At 57.9% G+C, this 17248-nt stretch overlaps 1 protein-coding gene across 1 annotated transcript; it reads right to left on the reverse strand.

Moving 5' to 3' along the window:
- Positions 1-8856: 8856 nt before the first annotated feature.
- Positions 8857-12956, reverse strand: LOC142023921 (ring finger protein-like). Its single transcript, XM_075015372.1, has one exon. It carries the CDS (start codon positions 12845-12847, stop codon positions 12059-12061), a length of 789 nt encoding a protein of 262 aa, XP_074871473.1. The 5' UTR covers positions 12848-12956; the 3' UTR covers positions 8857-12058.
- Positions 12957-17248: the final 4292 nt, after the last annotated feature.

Consider the following 17248-nt stretch of genomic DNA (forward strand, 5'->3'; position numbering starts at 1 on the left):
TTACCCTCAGCAGGAGCCCCCCACCTCTGGGATCCCCACACATACACACACATATCCCCCACTCCATCACATCTCTCCTCCCTTCCAGACCAAACTGAGTGGGGTCACCCAGCCGGTGACCTGGGGAAGTTTGGGGCCCTCCATGCGTGACAGGGCATCGGCTGTACCCTTGGTGCTCCATCCAGCCCAGGGTTCCCTGCCCCGATCTGGGCTCACCCCTGCAGGAGTTTCCTTAACATTCAGTTTTGCCATCACACATTCATGCTGCTTTGTCCAGCTCCTTTAGTCTCAATTCAGTTTCCAGGCACTGCAGCTTCACAGAGGAGTGGCTGAGCAGGGTTGCAGATACAGAGGCTGACAGCTGGTGCACCACACAGTTCCCGGAAGAATCCCTTCAGTGTGTCAGACTCCTTGCGGGTAACTCATTCCCGGGGGTTAGGCCGTAGGCCCCTGCACCTTCTGGGACCGACTCCAAGGAGTAACTCCTCCTCAGGTGTGACATCCCCTCTCGAGGACCACGACCAGACTGTCTTGGGTTCAGCCACAGGCTCCTCTGCTTCGGGGAGCTGGACTTCACTGCCCTTCAGCACACCTGGGTCTTGCTGGCCCCCTTCTTCCTCCTGCACCTCAGTCACTTTCTGCTGGATGCTCCATCCCTGGGGTGCAGTACATCCCACCGCTGCCACCAGCTGTATTGGGGTTATGGGGCCCGCAAGTACTGCACCCCACCCACAGGCAGGAGTGACTCTTAGCAGAAGAACAGCAGGTTTATTAGACAACAGGACACAGGTCATACAGAGGTGTCAGTACAGCAATCAGAAACAGCCAGTCCAATAAATTTTGGAGAGAGAAGGCCTCGAGGGCCCCCCCCGCCCCCCCGAGCCAGGGCCTTGCCCCCTCCTTTATCTCTCTCTCTCTCTCCCAGCCCAGACTCACTGTTTTCCAGCTCCCAGTTCCCATTCAAAATCCTCAGGCTACAGCTCCCCCTTTGTCTGCAGTCCAGAGGTGTCACCTGATCGCCTCAGTTACCCTCAGCAGGAGCCCCCCACCTCTGGGAACCCCACATACACAGGTATCCCCCACTACATCACATCTCCTACTGAGGCGATGTGCAAAACAGGCTGCTGTTGTGTTGACTTACAGGGCTTAATTTACCTATAAGCCTAAACAGACAACCAACTCTACACCCCTTTGTCCCGCAAACTCTTGGTCTCGCCTGCTGGGGGGGGCAGACCGAAGAAATGTTTTCTGTTACTGTACTGAACCGCGTGAGTTAAACCAGCACGTGCTCCTGGCAGCCGCTGTGGGGAGCAGCGCACACAAGCTCCTGTTGGCCCCTCACACTAGAACAACAGGGAAGCAGTGGGTGAGGTGTGGTGAGTTTGTCAGGCCTGACGGGAGTTGCTGCTGTAGAGCAGCGACCCCTTTGCCAGGTGGCTGGTAAAGCAGGTTACCCTGCGTCTGGGTGCTCCTGGATGGTGCCTCTTTTCCAGCCTCCGTCCCCTGGGTGCATTTGTCAGCTGCCAGGCAAGGCCCAGGGCTTTGCTGAGCAGCTGCTGCAATTCAGAAAGAGCTCAGACTGTTCCCCTTCCCAAAAGGCCCTTCCCCTGCATCTGCAGCTGGTTGGTCCATCCCCCTGCGGCCACAGCGCTGGATCCCACCCCCTCCGCTTGGCTCCCAGCCCTGGGGAGGGCTCCCATGGGGAGGTGCTGACTGACGGCTAGTGGTGCATCCTGGGCTTGCACCAGCCCTCCTGCCACTGTGACAGGGAGAGACACTGCCCCACCTCTGCTGGGCACCCCCACCCCAGGTACTCCTCCGGAGCCTCTTCCACATCCCCCCCGGCGTGTCCTCTTCTGGGGGAACCTGAATGCTGGAGCTCCTCCCCTGGAGTCACCCCCATGACCCAACCCTTTGCCATGAGGCTGAGGCACTGCCACGACACTGCCGGAGATGTGCCTCCTCTCTCTCCTTGCGGTTTGCCACCATTGATCTTAGCAGGGCCTGTCCCGGCACTTCAGAGACCAGGCTTCAGCCAGGGAGCTGCATATCTCAGCACTCCCAGGCCTGGACCAGTGCACTGGACGTGAAGGTGGAGGTGTCCCAGCTTTGCCCTCTTGTGAGGCACCCTGGCCTCAGGCGAGAATGTGCAGCGGAGGAGTGGGTCGTCAGGCCTGGCCCAGCACACAGCACTGCAGAGCTGCAGCGCGTGGTGTCCTCAGGCCAGGCTTGGACGTGCTGTCTCCTTGCACTCACCGGGTGCCACCGCCCCGTGGGGACCATCACACCCCAGATCTGGGCTCACCCTGTCCTAGCCCTGCTTTGTTGCTTGCTGCTATTTCTGCCCTCGTTAGCCCCGTGCAGGCTAAATATGAACGGCTCCATCCAAAGTCCCCACCCAGCCCTTCAGTCGCTGAGGTCCATGCGCTGTGTCCTAAGGCTGCATCCTTCATACAATCCTTCTGGGCCAGCCTGCAGTGAGCCTGCAGCAGCAGCAGCAGCAGCAGTGGGGGTGGGGCTGCCTTGCTGGCCTGCCCTGTAGCGGTCATTAGCTCCGTGACCAGCGTGGGGCTAAGACGGTGGCTGTTGCATTTGATCCAAACTTGAGCAGCTTTGCAGCATCTTTCCTCATTCTTCCCTGTTGGAATCTGGCTTATTCCACGTCATGCCAACCCACCACCCAAGCACCCTTCCGGAGCAGCCAGGTTGTCTCTCTGGACTCAGGCCTGGAGCTCTTGTATCTTCAAGAACGCAGCCTGTGAGGTGGGAGGGCCCCAGAGCTTGGCACCACAATGAAACAGCCCTGCAGACTGAGCCTCTGAGTCTGAGGTAGCTGGCATAGGCCAGCCACGGGCATCTAATCACAAGTTGAGAGATACTCCAGATACCCCAGCCTCTCAGCCACAGTCGAGGAGACAACTCTTGTGATTTTAGCCTCCAGTCGTTGTTTTTCTTAAAGCTCACCTCCCCAACTTCTGTCACTGCATGAGAATCAAACCTTTTAGTTTTAAAAAGTACGTTTCAGCCCTCCTTCTAGCAAACAAAAACTTGGCTCAAACCCCAAAAGCATTACACGGAATATAAAATGTATTATTTTGAAACACCTCATTTTGACAGCCCCCCCCAAAGCTTTATGAAAATTGGCTTGAGAATATGAATATGCATAAGATAAAAATGGTTTAAACAAATTACCTTAGGTAAACTATCAATGTGACACTTACAATCTGCCAGCTCTGTATAGCCTATTTTTGTGCATGTGTCATTCTTGTACGTGAAGTCAACAGTATAAAAGTTGAATCTGTTTATGGTTTTAAATGGCTAATGAGAGCCATTACTGGTGCTCGAGAACCTTAATGACTGGGTGATCGACTCAATGACTAGTAAACAGATTTGTTCATCCTGTGACTCCAAACGATGGGTGGCCCTAGGAACACAGGCAACCATACCAGCTGGTACTTGAGTCTATTTTGAACCTGGTAGTTTTCCATGTGATGTAAACCAAAGGATCCCGACCCTGGGGGAAGGCTATTTAAGCGAGGGGAAGTTATCAGGCCTTTGTCTTTGTCTGGCCTTCAAAATTGCCTGGAACACTCTAAGGCTATGTCTATACTAGACATAGAAGTTGATGACCAATATGCAATCTTACGCTACGCTACGCTAACTGCATAGCTAAAATCAATTAATGTGGGTAAGTGTAAGGTAATGCACATTGGAAAAAATAACCCAAATTACATGTACAACATGATGGGGTCAAATTTAGCTACGACAGATCAGGAAAGGGATCTTGGAGTTACAGTGGATAGTTCTCTGAAGACATCCACACAGTGTGCAGCGGCAGTTAGTAAGGCAAATAGGATGTTAGGAATTATTAAAAAAGGGATCGATAATAAGACAAAAGATATCATACTTCCCCTACATAAAACTATGGTACGCCCACATCTTGAGTACTGTGTGCAGATGTGGTCTCCTCACCTCAAAAAAGAGATATTGGCATTAGAAAAGGTTCAGAAAAGGGCGACTAAGATGATTAGGGGTTTGGAACGGGTCCCATATGGGGAGAGGCTGGAGAGACTGGGAATTTTCAGTCTGGAAAAGAGGCGATTGAGGGGCGATATGATAGAGGTATATAAAATCATGAATGGTGTGGAGAAAGTGAATATAGAAAAATTATTTACCTTTTCCCATAATACAAGAACTAGGGGACACCAAATGAAATTGATGGGTAGTAGGTTCAAAACTAATAAAAGGAAATTTTTCTTCACACAGCGCACAGTCAACCTGTGGAACTCCTTGCCCGAGGAGGCTGTGAAGGCCAGGACTCTATTAGGGTTTAAAAAAGAGCTTGATAAATTTTTGCAGGTTAGGTCCATAAATGGCTATTAGCCAGGGATAAAGTATGGTGCCCTAGCCTTCAGTACAGGGGCAGGAGATGGATGGCAGGAGATAAATCACTTGATCATTGTCTTCTGTTCTCCTTCTCTGGGGCACCTGGCATTGGCCACTGTCGGCAGACGGGATGCTGGGCTGGATGCACCTTTGGTCTGACCCAGTATGGCTGTTCTTATGTTCTTATGTAATTTATCTGTGGTCAACTTCCATGTTTGTCCACATGGGTCGACCTTCCTTACTTCTCGCCTCTAGCAAGGAGTACAGGGGTTGACGATGACCCCAGGGAACATCATTTCATGCAAACCCCGGAAGATCGACCCTCAGTGGGTCAATCTTCTGCTGTAGTATGGCTCTAGCCCAAGAGGGAAAAAGGAGTTTTAAGAGGGCTGGAGACCCAAGTCAGAGAAAAAGATAATCTCTGTCTTGATACTTATGCCTGAAATAAGAACTGCTGATTAGGGTAAGAATTGTTTGGGGGTGCGGGGAGCACCCACTGTGCATCTCTCTCCCTCATTGACACAGGGAACTTAAGATGGATTTATCTGGGGGGCTGATTCTTTTAGGGGGTTGGTTTCTTAGGTGCTGTGTCCTAGAACGGCCTCCTCCCAGAGCTGAAGTAGTTCAGTGTCTGCACTGCCCTTCACAGGGGCGCTAACCCCAATGCTCTGCCTAGTTTGTGGAAGACCAGAGGATCTGGCTCAGAGGGACAAGGTAGAGGGGAGCCCCAGATAACAAGAAGGTGGGGATCAGAAGCATGATCAGCACACTGGGTAACAGCCCAAGGAAACTTGTGTGACTGCCTGTCTGCCCCACATCACATTCATGATTGATCCATGGGGATCAGATGCCTGGTATGGAACTAGGCCTATCTCCTAGAGCTGGAAGGGACCTCGAGAGGTCATCGAGTCCAGGCCCCTGCCCTCACGGCCGGACCTAGCACCATCCTGCCCAGATTTCCTTTTTTTTTTATGTCTAACCTGCCCTAGAACCTTGAAAGGCCCCCTCAAGGATTGAGCCCACAACCCTGGGACCACAAAACCAATGATCTAACCACTGAGGTTTACGTTCTCAGGAATGGCGATGCTGGGATGCATTTACACCCTGATTTCCAGCTTCAGCATCACACCCCTCATCCCAGAGCCCATCCCCCCTGCAGCCCCACCACTCCCCAAACCTTGCGACTCAGCCCCCTCCTGCACCCCAAAACCCACATCCCTGGCCCCACTCCAGAGCCCACCCCTCTCACACCCCAAACCTCTTGACTCAGCCTGGAGCCCCCTCCAGCGCCCCAAAACCCATTGGAGCACACACCCCTCTGCGGTCCCACCCCACTCACTCCACAGCCTCCCACCCCCCAGCCCTGCCCCAGCCCAGCAAGAGTGGGGGGCGTGATCAGCGGGGGGGGGGGGGGTTGGAGTGGTGGGGTGGGACCACAGAGAAGGGACGGGGCAGGAGCAAGGCCTGGGAGATGGAGGGGGCAGTGGTGTTGGGTGTAGCATGATTAGGAAGTTGGCAGCCCTAGTGCTGGCTCAGCAGGCTGCCTGGCCCACCTAGCAGCAGGGACTGTGGCGGGCTGGTGGGGCAGACCAGGGATCAGGAGCCAGTTGACTGCATCAGCTAGGCACTGCCTGGCATCTGCCAAGGGCCCTGGGCTCCTTGGACCCCGTCACACAGCAGATTGGCCTGCAGAATCGAGCTGCAGACCCCTGCTCTGCTCCCACTGCAGGCCAAAGGGCCAGTAACTAGGGAACAGCACTGCAAAGACAAAACCCCTCCTGCTGAAACGGCCCTGCCCAGCCCAGCCCCCCCAGCAGCCAGTGCCGCTTCCCGGAGCTGGAGCCTGTGTGCAGGGACATCAGCCACAGAAACGGGCAAATCCAATTAAGAGAGCCAAGCTGCTAAGGAGCAGTCACTGCTATAGATGGGCACCGGCCAACTCGGTCTAGGAGCAGCTGGGGGGAGTGACTGCTGCCTAGGGCCGCGCACGCCAGACAGCTCTGGAACCGGTGCTGTGGAAGCTGCTTGGTCCAGCTCTGTCCCCGATGGGCCGGCAGGGTGCAGGTGCTCTGAGCTGCATGAGAGGCTGGGTTCTTGGCAAAGCTCCCTGCTCGGCACTGAGTGGGGTGTGCACAGGGGGACCACTGGCACGGGTGGCAGGTAACGTAGGCAAGGGAAGGTACGGCATCGCCTTCCCAAAACTGCCTGTGCACCCCACTGCCAGGGAGGGCTGGGGTCGCGGCGCGGTGGTCAGGAAGGATCAGGCTGGGGCCCGGGGGAAGAGCAGTGGGGCTGAGGGCGGAAGGGTGGGGCCTTGGGTCGAAGCTAAGGCTTGTCTTCTCTGGGGGGGTCTTTGCCGGCGTCCCCGCCTGCAGTGCACAGGGAGTGTGCGGCACGATGCTGCGTCACGCGAAGCCCCCCAGTCACCCCTGGCTCACGTTGCTCCAGGGGAGGGTCTCAGGCAAGGAGATGGAGCAGAGGTGGGGAGCTGCACTGGGCAGCAGGGCCAGGAGTCCAGGCGGCCGCCCCGGTTGGCAGACGAGGTCCATGGGCCTTGAAAACTTGTCCCTCCCCAGCAGGGGCTGGCCCAGTAACAGGCATCGCCAGTCCCACCTCGTGGCGCTGGAGTACCAGAGCAGCTGATGCCTGAAAGAGGCTCGGGAAACTACATGTCCCACCATGCAACGCTTCAGGTAAGGGCACTAAGCACCGCTGCACGCTGGGACCAGTAGTCATTGCAGGCTGCTCCGAGCTACTTGTGCACCCTTGTGGGGTGCAGCTGCCAGTATTGTGTGTTCACGTGTGCACGTGTCTGTGCACGTGTGTTCCAGCCCTTTGTGCCCTCTTAATCCCCTCGGACTCAACTTGCCAGGCGGGGGCTGCTGCAGCCTGCTGGGAGCTGGTAGGGTGGGCATCCCCCACCAGCACGGGGCAGCTGTGGAGAGAGCCCCCCGCGAAGCTGGTGACCAGGGGCAGTGCACAGCAAGACAGGGCCAGCAGAGCTGAGTAGCTTCCTCTCCTGAGTGCCCCAGCAGGAGTCCTGGCACGGAGGTGCACTGGGACTGGCCTCTGTGCCCAGGGTAGAATGGCACATAGGACTTAGCTTCCCCAAGCAGCAGCCCAGGGAGTGGGCCTGGGAGAGGTAGGCGAGGCCCTGGCCAGGAGTGGAACAGCAGCAGCTGTCAATGGAGCAGCCACTTCTCCGGTTTTGTGGCCAAACAGGAATTTCCCATGTTACCTACCAGCTGTGTTCTGGGGAACCAGGGCATCACTAATGGACGACACCCCCACGCCCCCTGGGGCCTCAGCTCGAACAAGACAAAGCGCTGACACCGGCAGGAGCGGGCATGCCTGCATCCCACCAGCGTGGGTGACTAAGGAACCACCCCCAGCCGCATCTACCTCGGAGATAGGAGAGAAGGCAGCTCCATGGAAGCACAAATTGCACTGAGTTCTGGGACACACAAAGCAGGGGGCACTGCCTGGCGGGACGTCTCTGCTTCTCCTGCTGGGCGCCGGGAGCAGTAACTATCAGAGCAATTGTCGTAAGAAATCCCCTAGCGGTGCCTGAAATACTGGAACTGCCTAACTGCCTTGTGAGCTCCCTCCAGGGAACCCCTCCCAGAGCCGGGACTGAGCAGCTGCTGTTGTGTGGTAGCCTGAACAGAACTGCCCCTTTGACCCGGCCATTTGCCCATTGGCAAACCTGCTTGAACAATTGGCTTTTCCCTCCCAAGGCCCTGCTCCTGCCAAGTCAAGTGTTCTGAGGCCTGGATCCAGCCTCTGCACCAGTTCCACTGGGGCATCACCTGCTCCTCGCTGATGGTTCTGGCGGCTCAGCCCCAGCTACCCTCACCATCAGGGAACCCCATCAGTGCAAGCTCCACAGAGCAGTGAGCTCTCTCTCTCTCGGTAGAACCTCCTTGAGATGGCCTGGGGAGATCAGGTACAGCTTGTGAGCCCTAACATTAGTAATCAGATTTAAGGTAGATTTAATATCGTAACTGTTTTCTTTGGCTCCCTTTGTGCGGCTACTATCCCACCCAGGGGGTGTTGTTTTGGCTTCTTCATTCACTCCGCAACAATGCTCCTTGTACCTAAGCTAAAGATCCCTGTAGCACCCAAGAGCCTGTGGACTTTGCCCATCAATCAAGTGGGTTACTAGCATAATGGCTGTGGCGTGGACGTGGGGTTAGGGAGGTGCCGAACCTGGCGGCATATGAGGGTGGCAGCTTAAAGCGCTGTTTAAAACCAGCTCACTGGGTCCACAGGTCACAGCTTGGCAGTGCTGTGCAACCAGTCTGCTGAGAACAGGGACACTGAAGGGATAGAGAATAAGAGAAAATAACACATTGACTGTATAAATCTGTGGTGCGCCCACATCTTTAACACTGTGTGCAGGTAGTCCCTCATCTCTAAAAAATAACTTGGCATTGGAAAAAGTTCAGAAAAGGGCAACAAAAACGACTAGGGGCTTGGGATGGATGTCCAGAAGAGAGATCAGTAAAACTTTTCCTCGTGGAAAAGACACAACTAAGCGGACAAGGGGTGGGGGTCTATCAAATGATGAGTGGTGTGGAAGAAGTGAACGAGGAAAAGTTATTTACTTGTTCCCATAACACAAGGGGTCACCAATGACATTAATAGGCAGCAGTTTTAAAACAAACAAAAGGAAGTATTTCTTCACAGAACACACACAGCGAACCTGTGGCACTCCTTGCCATCGGGGGTTGTGAAGACCAGGACTTTAACAAGTTTCAAAGAAGAACTAGATAAATTCATGGAGGACAGGTCTATCAATAGCTATCAGCCAGGCTGGGCAGGGCTGCTGTCCCTGGCCTCCGTTTGTCAGAGGCTAGAAATGGGGACAGGGGAAGAAATTACTTGATGACTCCCTGTTCTGTTCATTCCCTCTGGGGCACCAGGCATTGGCCACCATCAGAAGACAATGAGAAGTCCTGTGGCACCTTACAGACTAACAGATATTTTGGAGTATGGGCTTTCTGACGAAGCAGGTCTTTGCCCACAAAAGCTTGTGCTCCAAAATATCTGTTAGTCTATGAGGTGCCACAGGACTTCTTGCTGTTTTTGAAGATACAGACTAACTCGGCTCCCCTCTGATACTCGTCAGAAGACAGGACACTGGGCCTGATGGAGCTTTGGTTTGATGCAGGGTGGCTGTTCTTATGAACCCCAGCTGCTTGTCTCTGCTGTGAAATGAAGCCCCAGGGCTGGACTCTCTTGATCAATTGGCCCCTGTATTTATAAACCAAAGCCCAGGGGCAGATCCTTCAGCACAGGAATCCACAGGCACCCCCTTTTCTGAGGAGCACCTGCTCAGCCACGAGAGCGCTGCCCCTCCTGTGCTTTGGTCACGCGCTGCAGAGGAGAGGGACCAGCGACATGGCCACACATGGGCTAGAGGGGCTCTTCCTCCTCAGGACAAACTCCTGTGCTTTTCCAGCCTGCCTGGCTGGAGCCTGGGGCTCGGCTGCAGGGAATGTCTGATTCGCCTCTGCAGGCCGGCACACAAAGCTCCCAGATGGGCCAGAGTCTGCCAGTGCTTGTGGGCCCCAGGGAGCAGGGTTTCTGCAGCACAGACTGGGGGCCGAGGGGGCAGGAGCATGGGGATGCTGCTAGGGCTGACCTCTGGAGCGTAGACCTCAAGGCGTCCACTGCGGCTCTAGGGGCATGCCGGGGGAGACGGGAGCGGCACAGACACGACCCCTTCCTCGGAGGAAAGACGCCTCTGATTTTTCAGAGCAGTAACCCCTGGAACAACTGGCTGAGAGCTGGGCCGAACTCCTGAGCACCTCTCCCCAGGGCATGCGTCCAAGGGCTGGGCGAGGCCCCGCACTGAGACCTGGAAACAGCCCCTGGAGGGAGGCAGCTGGCCTGGGCAGAAGGCACATATCACAGAGCAGGCTGCACCAAGGCACCTCTGTCCCTGGCCACATGCACTGGTGGGAACAGCACTGCTCTGCCCAGCCCCAGGGCTGGCACAGATGGCGAGCGTGTCATGCTGCACTCTGGCTCCAGCAGGCGGGCTGGGCCAGAGGCAGGGGCCTAGGTCACACAGCAGGTCAGACTGGATGGGAGCAAAGGCCCCCTCTATCCTCCACCTGGGAGCACCCAGGAACTCCTCTCCCCCAGACCGACACCCCCTCCCTTAAGTGTCCGCTTGCTGCACTCACTAACCAGTTTCACGTTCCTGAGCAGTGGGCTGCTGTCCTCCCAGCCGTGCCCTGTGCAGGGACCCTGGCCAGCCCCATGCAGCAGGGAGAGCCAATCCTCTGTGCACCTCAGCTGCTCTCAGCGAGGCCAGCCGTGCCAGGGCACTGCTCTCTGCTTGCGTGAAGTTGGAGCCCTAGATCCAATGTAACCAGGGCCCAAGGGGTGTGCAGCCCCAGGTGGCAGCTAGGTGGGCCGGAGCACGACACAGAAGTTCTGAGTGGGGGCCCTGGGGAGGTTCCTGTGCAGGGGACAGAAAGCTGAACTCACTTTCCCAGTCTCTGGAAGTGGCACCGGCCCCAGCTCCACTCACACCCACCTCTGACTTTACCATGCCCTTGGGGGAAAACCAAGCAGTGCCAGCTCCCTTATCTCTGAGCGGAAAGGACAAGCAGCGGCTGGAAGGACAGCTGGGGGTAGCCAGGTGCAGAGCATGAGACCAGTGAGTCACAGACAGCTCCTGGGAGCCAGGCAGAGCTGCCCCGGGTCGGGCTCTGCACTACCAGGCCCTTCTGTTTGCTAGGTGCCACCGCCACCGCAGAGGTATGGGATGGGGGTTGGATTATGCCATCAATTGCCGCAAACTGTTTAACCAACTTTTAGCCAAGGAAATCAGCAGCAGCTCATCAGAACACAGGATGCTCCCAGCACACGCAGCTTCCAGGAAAGGGTCTGGCTCAGCAGAGCTTCCCAGCCCCGCACAGGTGATCTGAGGTTTGGCACTGGTGGCCACAGCTGGTGCTAGGGGAGGGAGCTGGGTCACACATGAGCATGAGAAAGCCCCCCTGCCAAGGGCAACTGGGTCGCATGGCTTGCTGGGGCAAGGCCCCTCTGCCTGCTGCAGGGGAGAGGTGCCCTGCAGTACAGCCAGTCCCATGCAGCAGGAGCTGATGGAACAAGCCTGCGGAGCTGCACGCTGCTCTGCCTTGCAGCATCACACAGCTTGGGGGTGCTGCTTGGGCAGAGGGGTCTGTGGCTGGCAGGGCTGCAGGAAGCACTAAACACGCTGCCCTTGTGAAGTCAGTTGGGGCCAGCTGACCCCCTGCGTGTTGGGCCCCGCTCAAGGCGAGCACAGTGGCCTTGGCTACTCCCACCTCTGCCCCTCTGGCACCAAGGACGTGGCCAGGCAGTGGGAGCACAGTCCTGCTGCTTGTCCCCGGGCACAGTCTGGGACTGGCTGTTCCAAGGCCCACTGCTCTGGGTTTGTCCGAGCTCTGCACCACCTGCCTGAGCTCAGGTCCCAGCCCTTTGGTGAGCAGAGATCTCTGCCCCCTCCCCACACACGGCGCTGGCATGGAGTGCCCAGGGCCCGGCTACGGAAGGGCTTTGCCAGAGCCCCAGGGGCAGCCAGAGCCTGGCGGGCTTCTTCGGGCCTGGCGCGGGAGTCCCCAGGCTGGCCTCCCCCAGCCCCCTCCCCGGGCTGGCCTGGCGGCGGCGGAGGCTACGTGTTCAGGATGAGGAAGAGCAGCACCAGCAGCACGACGGGCAGGAAGACGAGCAGGAGGCTGAGCGTCTCGGCCGCCAGCAGCAGCGCCAGCGCCAGCAGGTAGCAGCAGCGGCAGCGGCGCTCCAGGCCGCCCAGGCCCCGCAGCAGGCAGGGCGGGTAGCGCACGCAGGGCAGGCAGCCGAACACGCGGCTGGTGCGGAAGCGCACCTGGAAGCGGTGCTCCAAGGCCCCCAGCAGCCCCGGCCGGCGCGGGGGCAGGGCGGGCGGCCCGGGCGGGGCCAGCGGCGGGGCCGGCGCGGGCTGGGCGTGCAGCAGCAGCAGCTCCTCCTGCAGCCGGCAGATCTCCCACTCCAGCATGGGCGTCTTCTGGCGGCACAGGGGGCAGCGCACGCGGCCGATCTCGGCGGCGCCCGCCGTGTCCATGATGGCGCGCACGCAGCCGCCGCACAGCACGTGGCCGCAGTTGAGCGGGGTCGGCTTGTGCCCGTGGCCGTCGTAGGGCTCCGTGCAGATCGGGCACTCCTCCTCGCCGGGGCCGGGGCCGGGGCCGGGCCCGGGGGGCGCTGGGGCTGGGGCTGGGGCCGGGCCCGGGAGGGGCCCCGCCGGCGGAGGCGCGCTAGGGGCGGCGCAGGCGGCGGGCGCTTGGCGCTGCTTCAGGGGGGGCTCCCGGGCGCCCTCCGCGTCCGAGGCCTCCGGCGCGGCCCGGCTCTCCGCGGGGATCTCCGCAGGCGGCGCGGGGCTGGGCCCGCGGGGCGGCTCTGCCCGCAGCACGGCGGCTGCCATCCCCGGGGCCGATCCGCAGCAGCTGTGCCGGTCACCGGCCCGTCCTGTGCCAGGCGCCGGGGAGGGCGGCCCGCCCCGGGCAGGCGGGACCGGGTAGCCGCCGCCCCGCGTCCCCAGCTCGGCCGCCCCCACCCTGGCCCGGGGCCAGCCTGGCCGCCCGGCTGGTTTGGCAACTCCGAGCCGCGCCGCTGCCCTTCTCCGGAGCATGCCCCGCCCGTGGGGCCGCACTGGGGGCACCAGCGCCCCCCCAGCCCGGCGTCCGCGGCTTCTCCCCTCCCCGGGCTGGGGAGTGCCGGGGTCTGCCTGTCCCGCTGCCACCCCCCGCGCGTGGCCCGGCCCGGCCTTCCCCTTCTGCAGCGCCCCGGCGCATCGTGGCCCCAGGCCGCCCTGGCGCTAACCCGCCTTAGGCACGGGGCTAGGCTGGTTCTTCCTGCTGGCAGAGCCAGCACCTCCCCCGGGGCCTGCGCCGGCCCACGAGTGCCCTCAGGAGAGCCCGCTGTCCAGCATCCACCGGCCCAGCCGCTGCTGTGGCAGAGAGACCCATTGCAACAGAGCAAGGGCTGATTGCTTCAGGGGCCGGTATCCGTGTGACAGGGGCAGTCCCTGAGTCACCCCTTGGCCAGTACAGACACACCGAGGCCTGAGCAGCTGTGAAGGGAGGCTCCCGTTTTTGGCCCCAGCAGGACACGGGAGCCCCCAGCCCTTTTTAGCACCCGCTCTTCCGTGGGCTATTTGAAAGGGCCCTGGGAGCAGAGACAGCCACTGCCTCATGTCCTCCAGCCCCTGTACACAAAGCAGGCCTAGTGCAGACAGGTGCAGCCCTGGAGTGGGGATGGCTGTGACTGGGTGAGAGCCCACAGGGGCTGACCTCTTCATTCACTCCCCCCTCCTGCCAGAGAACAGGCTCGCCCTGGCCTGGGGCAGCGGAGACAAGCTCCCAGCCTGGTCCAGGGAACTAATTATTGTTTACAGGGTGGCTAAGAATTCCAGAGAGCCAAGTGGGAGGGACAGAGACACGGGCACCAGAAGCACATGGAGCCAGGCAATGGGTCATAGCCAGCAAAGGGCTGGGGTCGCGGACAGAGGCGTACACAGCAGAGAAAGCCCAAACCCACCCTGTGAGTGACAGGAAGGTGTGTTTGCAGGAAACCCCCTTCCCCAGTCACACCGCTCCCTGCCTGTCCAGCCCCCTGCTGGCACAGCCTCCCCTTACTGCGGGCCCTTCGTGAGGTTTGGACTGGAGAAGAAGCAGTTACTTGCCTTTACCATAACTGAGTCCTTGGAGGTTTGTCTCAATGGATCCGTAAGGAGGCGTGTGTACCAGAGCACTCTCAAACGGCTGTCAGCAGGGCCTGCGAGTCCACACCTGTGCTCAACATGTCCTCATGCTCCAGCTCAAGTATATAGAGAGGGGTGGACCCACTAATGCCCCAAAGGGAGAGGAATGGCTACAGCCAGGAAGCCCAGAGGCAGGACATGGAAGCAGAGCAGCAGGATGGGTAGTGGAGCACCCATAGGGACAAAACATCTTGAAGTATTCAGGGTCCTGCACAGCTGAAGTAACTTTCCCGTCTCTGAGTCACGGTCCGCATGGGGGTTCCATATCAGGAAATTCCTGACCATTGCCTCCATATGGAGGGAGCTAAGGAGATGATCTCAGGAGACTGCAGCCCCCTCAAAGCAGTGAAGACACAGTGCTCGGGAAATCCATGGGCAGACAAGCAGGTGATGGCCCTGTGATGGGTATGTTCGTAAGAAGGGCTACGGAGCTGGACTGAGCCCTGATGGAATGGACAGTTGCAGTGGAGGGGCTGGGGGGGGGGGTCCTCCACAAGCTTTGCATCATGCCAAGACACATCCCAAACCCCCTTGTGACAGTCGTAGTAGCAATCGTTCCTGTCTCACAATTTGTGCGACAGACAGAGTCTGGGAGAAGCTCGGCAGGGTTTGGTCGTACCGAGTGAGTACTGAGTAGGCTCACCAGCAGACCTGGCTAATATCCTGGGCCACTGCGTACAAATCTCCCAAGGAACAGAATTGCTGAGCTCCCACTCTCAGCCTTGCTGAAGATGCTGCTCCAGGTCTCTGCTCTTGTGTTTTGCAGTCTCCACGGATGTGGCACTGAGCTGTCTGGGTGGTGGGACAGGTATCAATCCCATCTTTATTCACTGTCCATAAGGGCTGGGATCTGGCTCCTTAGCATTCCATGTGGTGCATGGACACGCTGTTACCCCAAATTACTCTGAGTAGCCCCGATGTTGGGTTGGGGATTGTGCTCAGCTTCCCTGCTGAGAAGTGAGCAAATCCATTGCTCTTTGGGAACGTGGTTGCAAGGGCACAACTACGCTAGAGATTATTGTGGACCAGCTGCATGGAGGCAGCTGTAAGCTGTGAACTGTAGCCACTCTAAGCCCAGGAGAGAGCTCTGCAGCCCCTGCAAGTGATGGGAGAAGCTCCCTGCCAACCTAGTGCAGGCCATGTTTCCTACACAAATTTCTTTATCCCTTCCACACTTCAGGGACACACACACCTTCACCCAATGCGCAGGGCTCAAGGCATGACCCTGTTAATTTAAACGCCCACCCTTACCCTATTCCTAGGGCTCAGGGCATAATTCCCTGCAGGTTCTGTGCCACTGAAAAAGCCTTACACAGTAATGTTCTTATTCTCTATTTATTGCTAGTTGTAACTAAAGCACGATACCTGCTAAGCACACAGGCTGTGGCCACACTTGGCCAAAACTTCAGAATGGCCGTGCAAATGGCCATTTTGAAGATTACTAATGAGGTGCTGAATTGAATGTTCAGCACCTCATTAGCATTAGGACGCTTCTGGCCGCCGCGCTTCCAAAGCGCCACTTTCGAATGCTCGTGGCGCGGCTACACGGGGGTCCTTTTCAAAATCCTCTTATTCCTCTCGGCAGAGGGGGCCCAAGTGTGGCCACAGCCACAGTGTCATGCTCACCAATCCTGCTAAGGCCGGCAGGCAGCCTTCCCCTCTTGGACAGACTCTCTGGATGCTGGTTGCTGCACCTCAGGGTCTGGCAGTGAGTCCTCCCAGGTTTTTTCCTAAAGGTGTTCCTTCTTCTTCCCTTCCTGCTTTCTCCTTCTTGAACCCCAGTTTAAGTAATGAAACTCGAGTCCTGCTTAGCTAGACCTTGACCAATTATTTTGGTATAATTTTACTAACCAACCATAACATGGTGCAGAATTACCAGACCAATCAGAACCCACCACCTTCAGTGATTTACACCTAGCAAAATTAATTATACAGCAGAGGGGAACAATTACAACCCAGGCAGAGATCATACAGAAAACAGTAGACAAGTGAGAACAATCATCATACAGTGGGGATTCCACAACCTCGGCTCTTGCGAAGTCGTTGCTTGCCAGACGAAATGCTGGTGACTAAGGTTTCTTTACCCATCTCAAGATCTGTTTCTTTGTCTGGTAACAGCGGGCGGCATTAGGATGTGGGCTGCTTCTTACCAGCCCGATGTCACGCTATTGCACTGAAATGCAGATGGAATGAGAGTGTGTGACCTGTAGCTTCACAATTAACAGCAGCTGCTCTTTATTCTGGCTGCAGAAGAGCTCTAGGCCTCTCAGTAGGGCTAGAGAAAAACCACATTGGTTATAGAGTAAATCCTTGAAATGTGCGATTTCGAGTTGCGCTTTACTCCCATTAATGCGAGTTAAGCACAACTCAAGATCGCGCAGCCCCAGCTCAACCCCACCCAGCCGTGCTCACCCCCTGCATACGGCTCCAGCTCACTCCCACCCCTGCATCTTGCTGTGTCTCCAGCTCACCACCCCTCACACGCGGCTCCGGTTCAACCCCCCCAGCCCGAGTTGAACACCCCCCCTCCCACGCGCTGCTCCAGCTCAACCCCAGCCCCCGTTCAAACCCCCTGTGGCCCGACTCACCCCCCCATGCACGGCTCCCGCTCACCACCCTTGCGCATGGCTCTAGCTCAACCCCCACCCATCCCGGTTCAACCACACCCCCCACATGCAACTCCAGCTCAACTCCACCCCCCGACCCCTGCAGCCGTAAACCACCTCAGGTTTAGCCCCCCTGACCCCCCAACCCAGCACCAGGCTTAACCCTCCCCAACCCCCGCCAAACCCCAGGACTCACCTTCCAAAAGGAGCTCCAGGTGCCCCTGCTGCTTCCCCGGCTGCAGAATGTGTGTTCCGCCCAGGAAAAAGCCGCCCCTGACTCACACAACATACAAGTTATGCGAGGGTGCGTGGGAACACAACCCTCACGTAACCCGAGGCACTGCTGTACTGTGACACACACTGGCACTTAACACTAGTGGGGCTTACGTACCTCAGGGGACTCGTTTATTCTCACTCAAGTTACGCCAACGTCCCACTGATGGGATTTGCCATCTGC

The sequence above is a fragment of the Carettochelys insculpta genome, chromosome 21, assembly GCF_033958435.1.
Source record: "Carettochelys insculpta isolate YL-2023 chromosome 21, ASM3395843v1, whole genome shotgun sequence".
Classification (NCBI taxonomy): Eukaryota; Metazoa; Chordata; order Testudines; family Carettochelyidae; genus Carettochelys; species Carettochelys insculpta.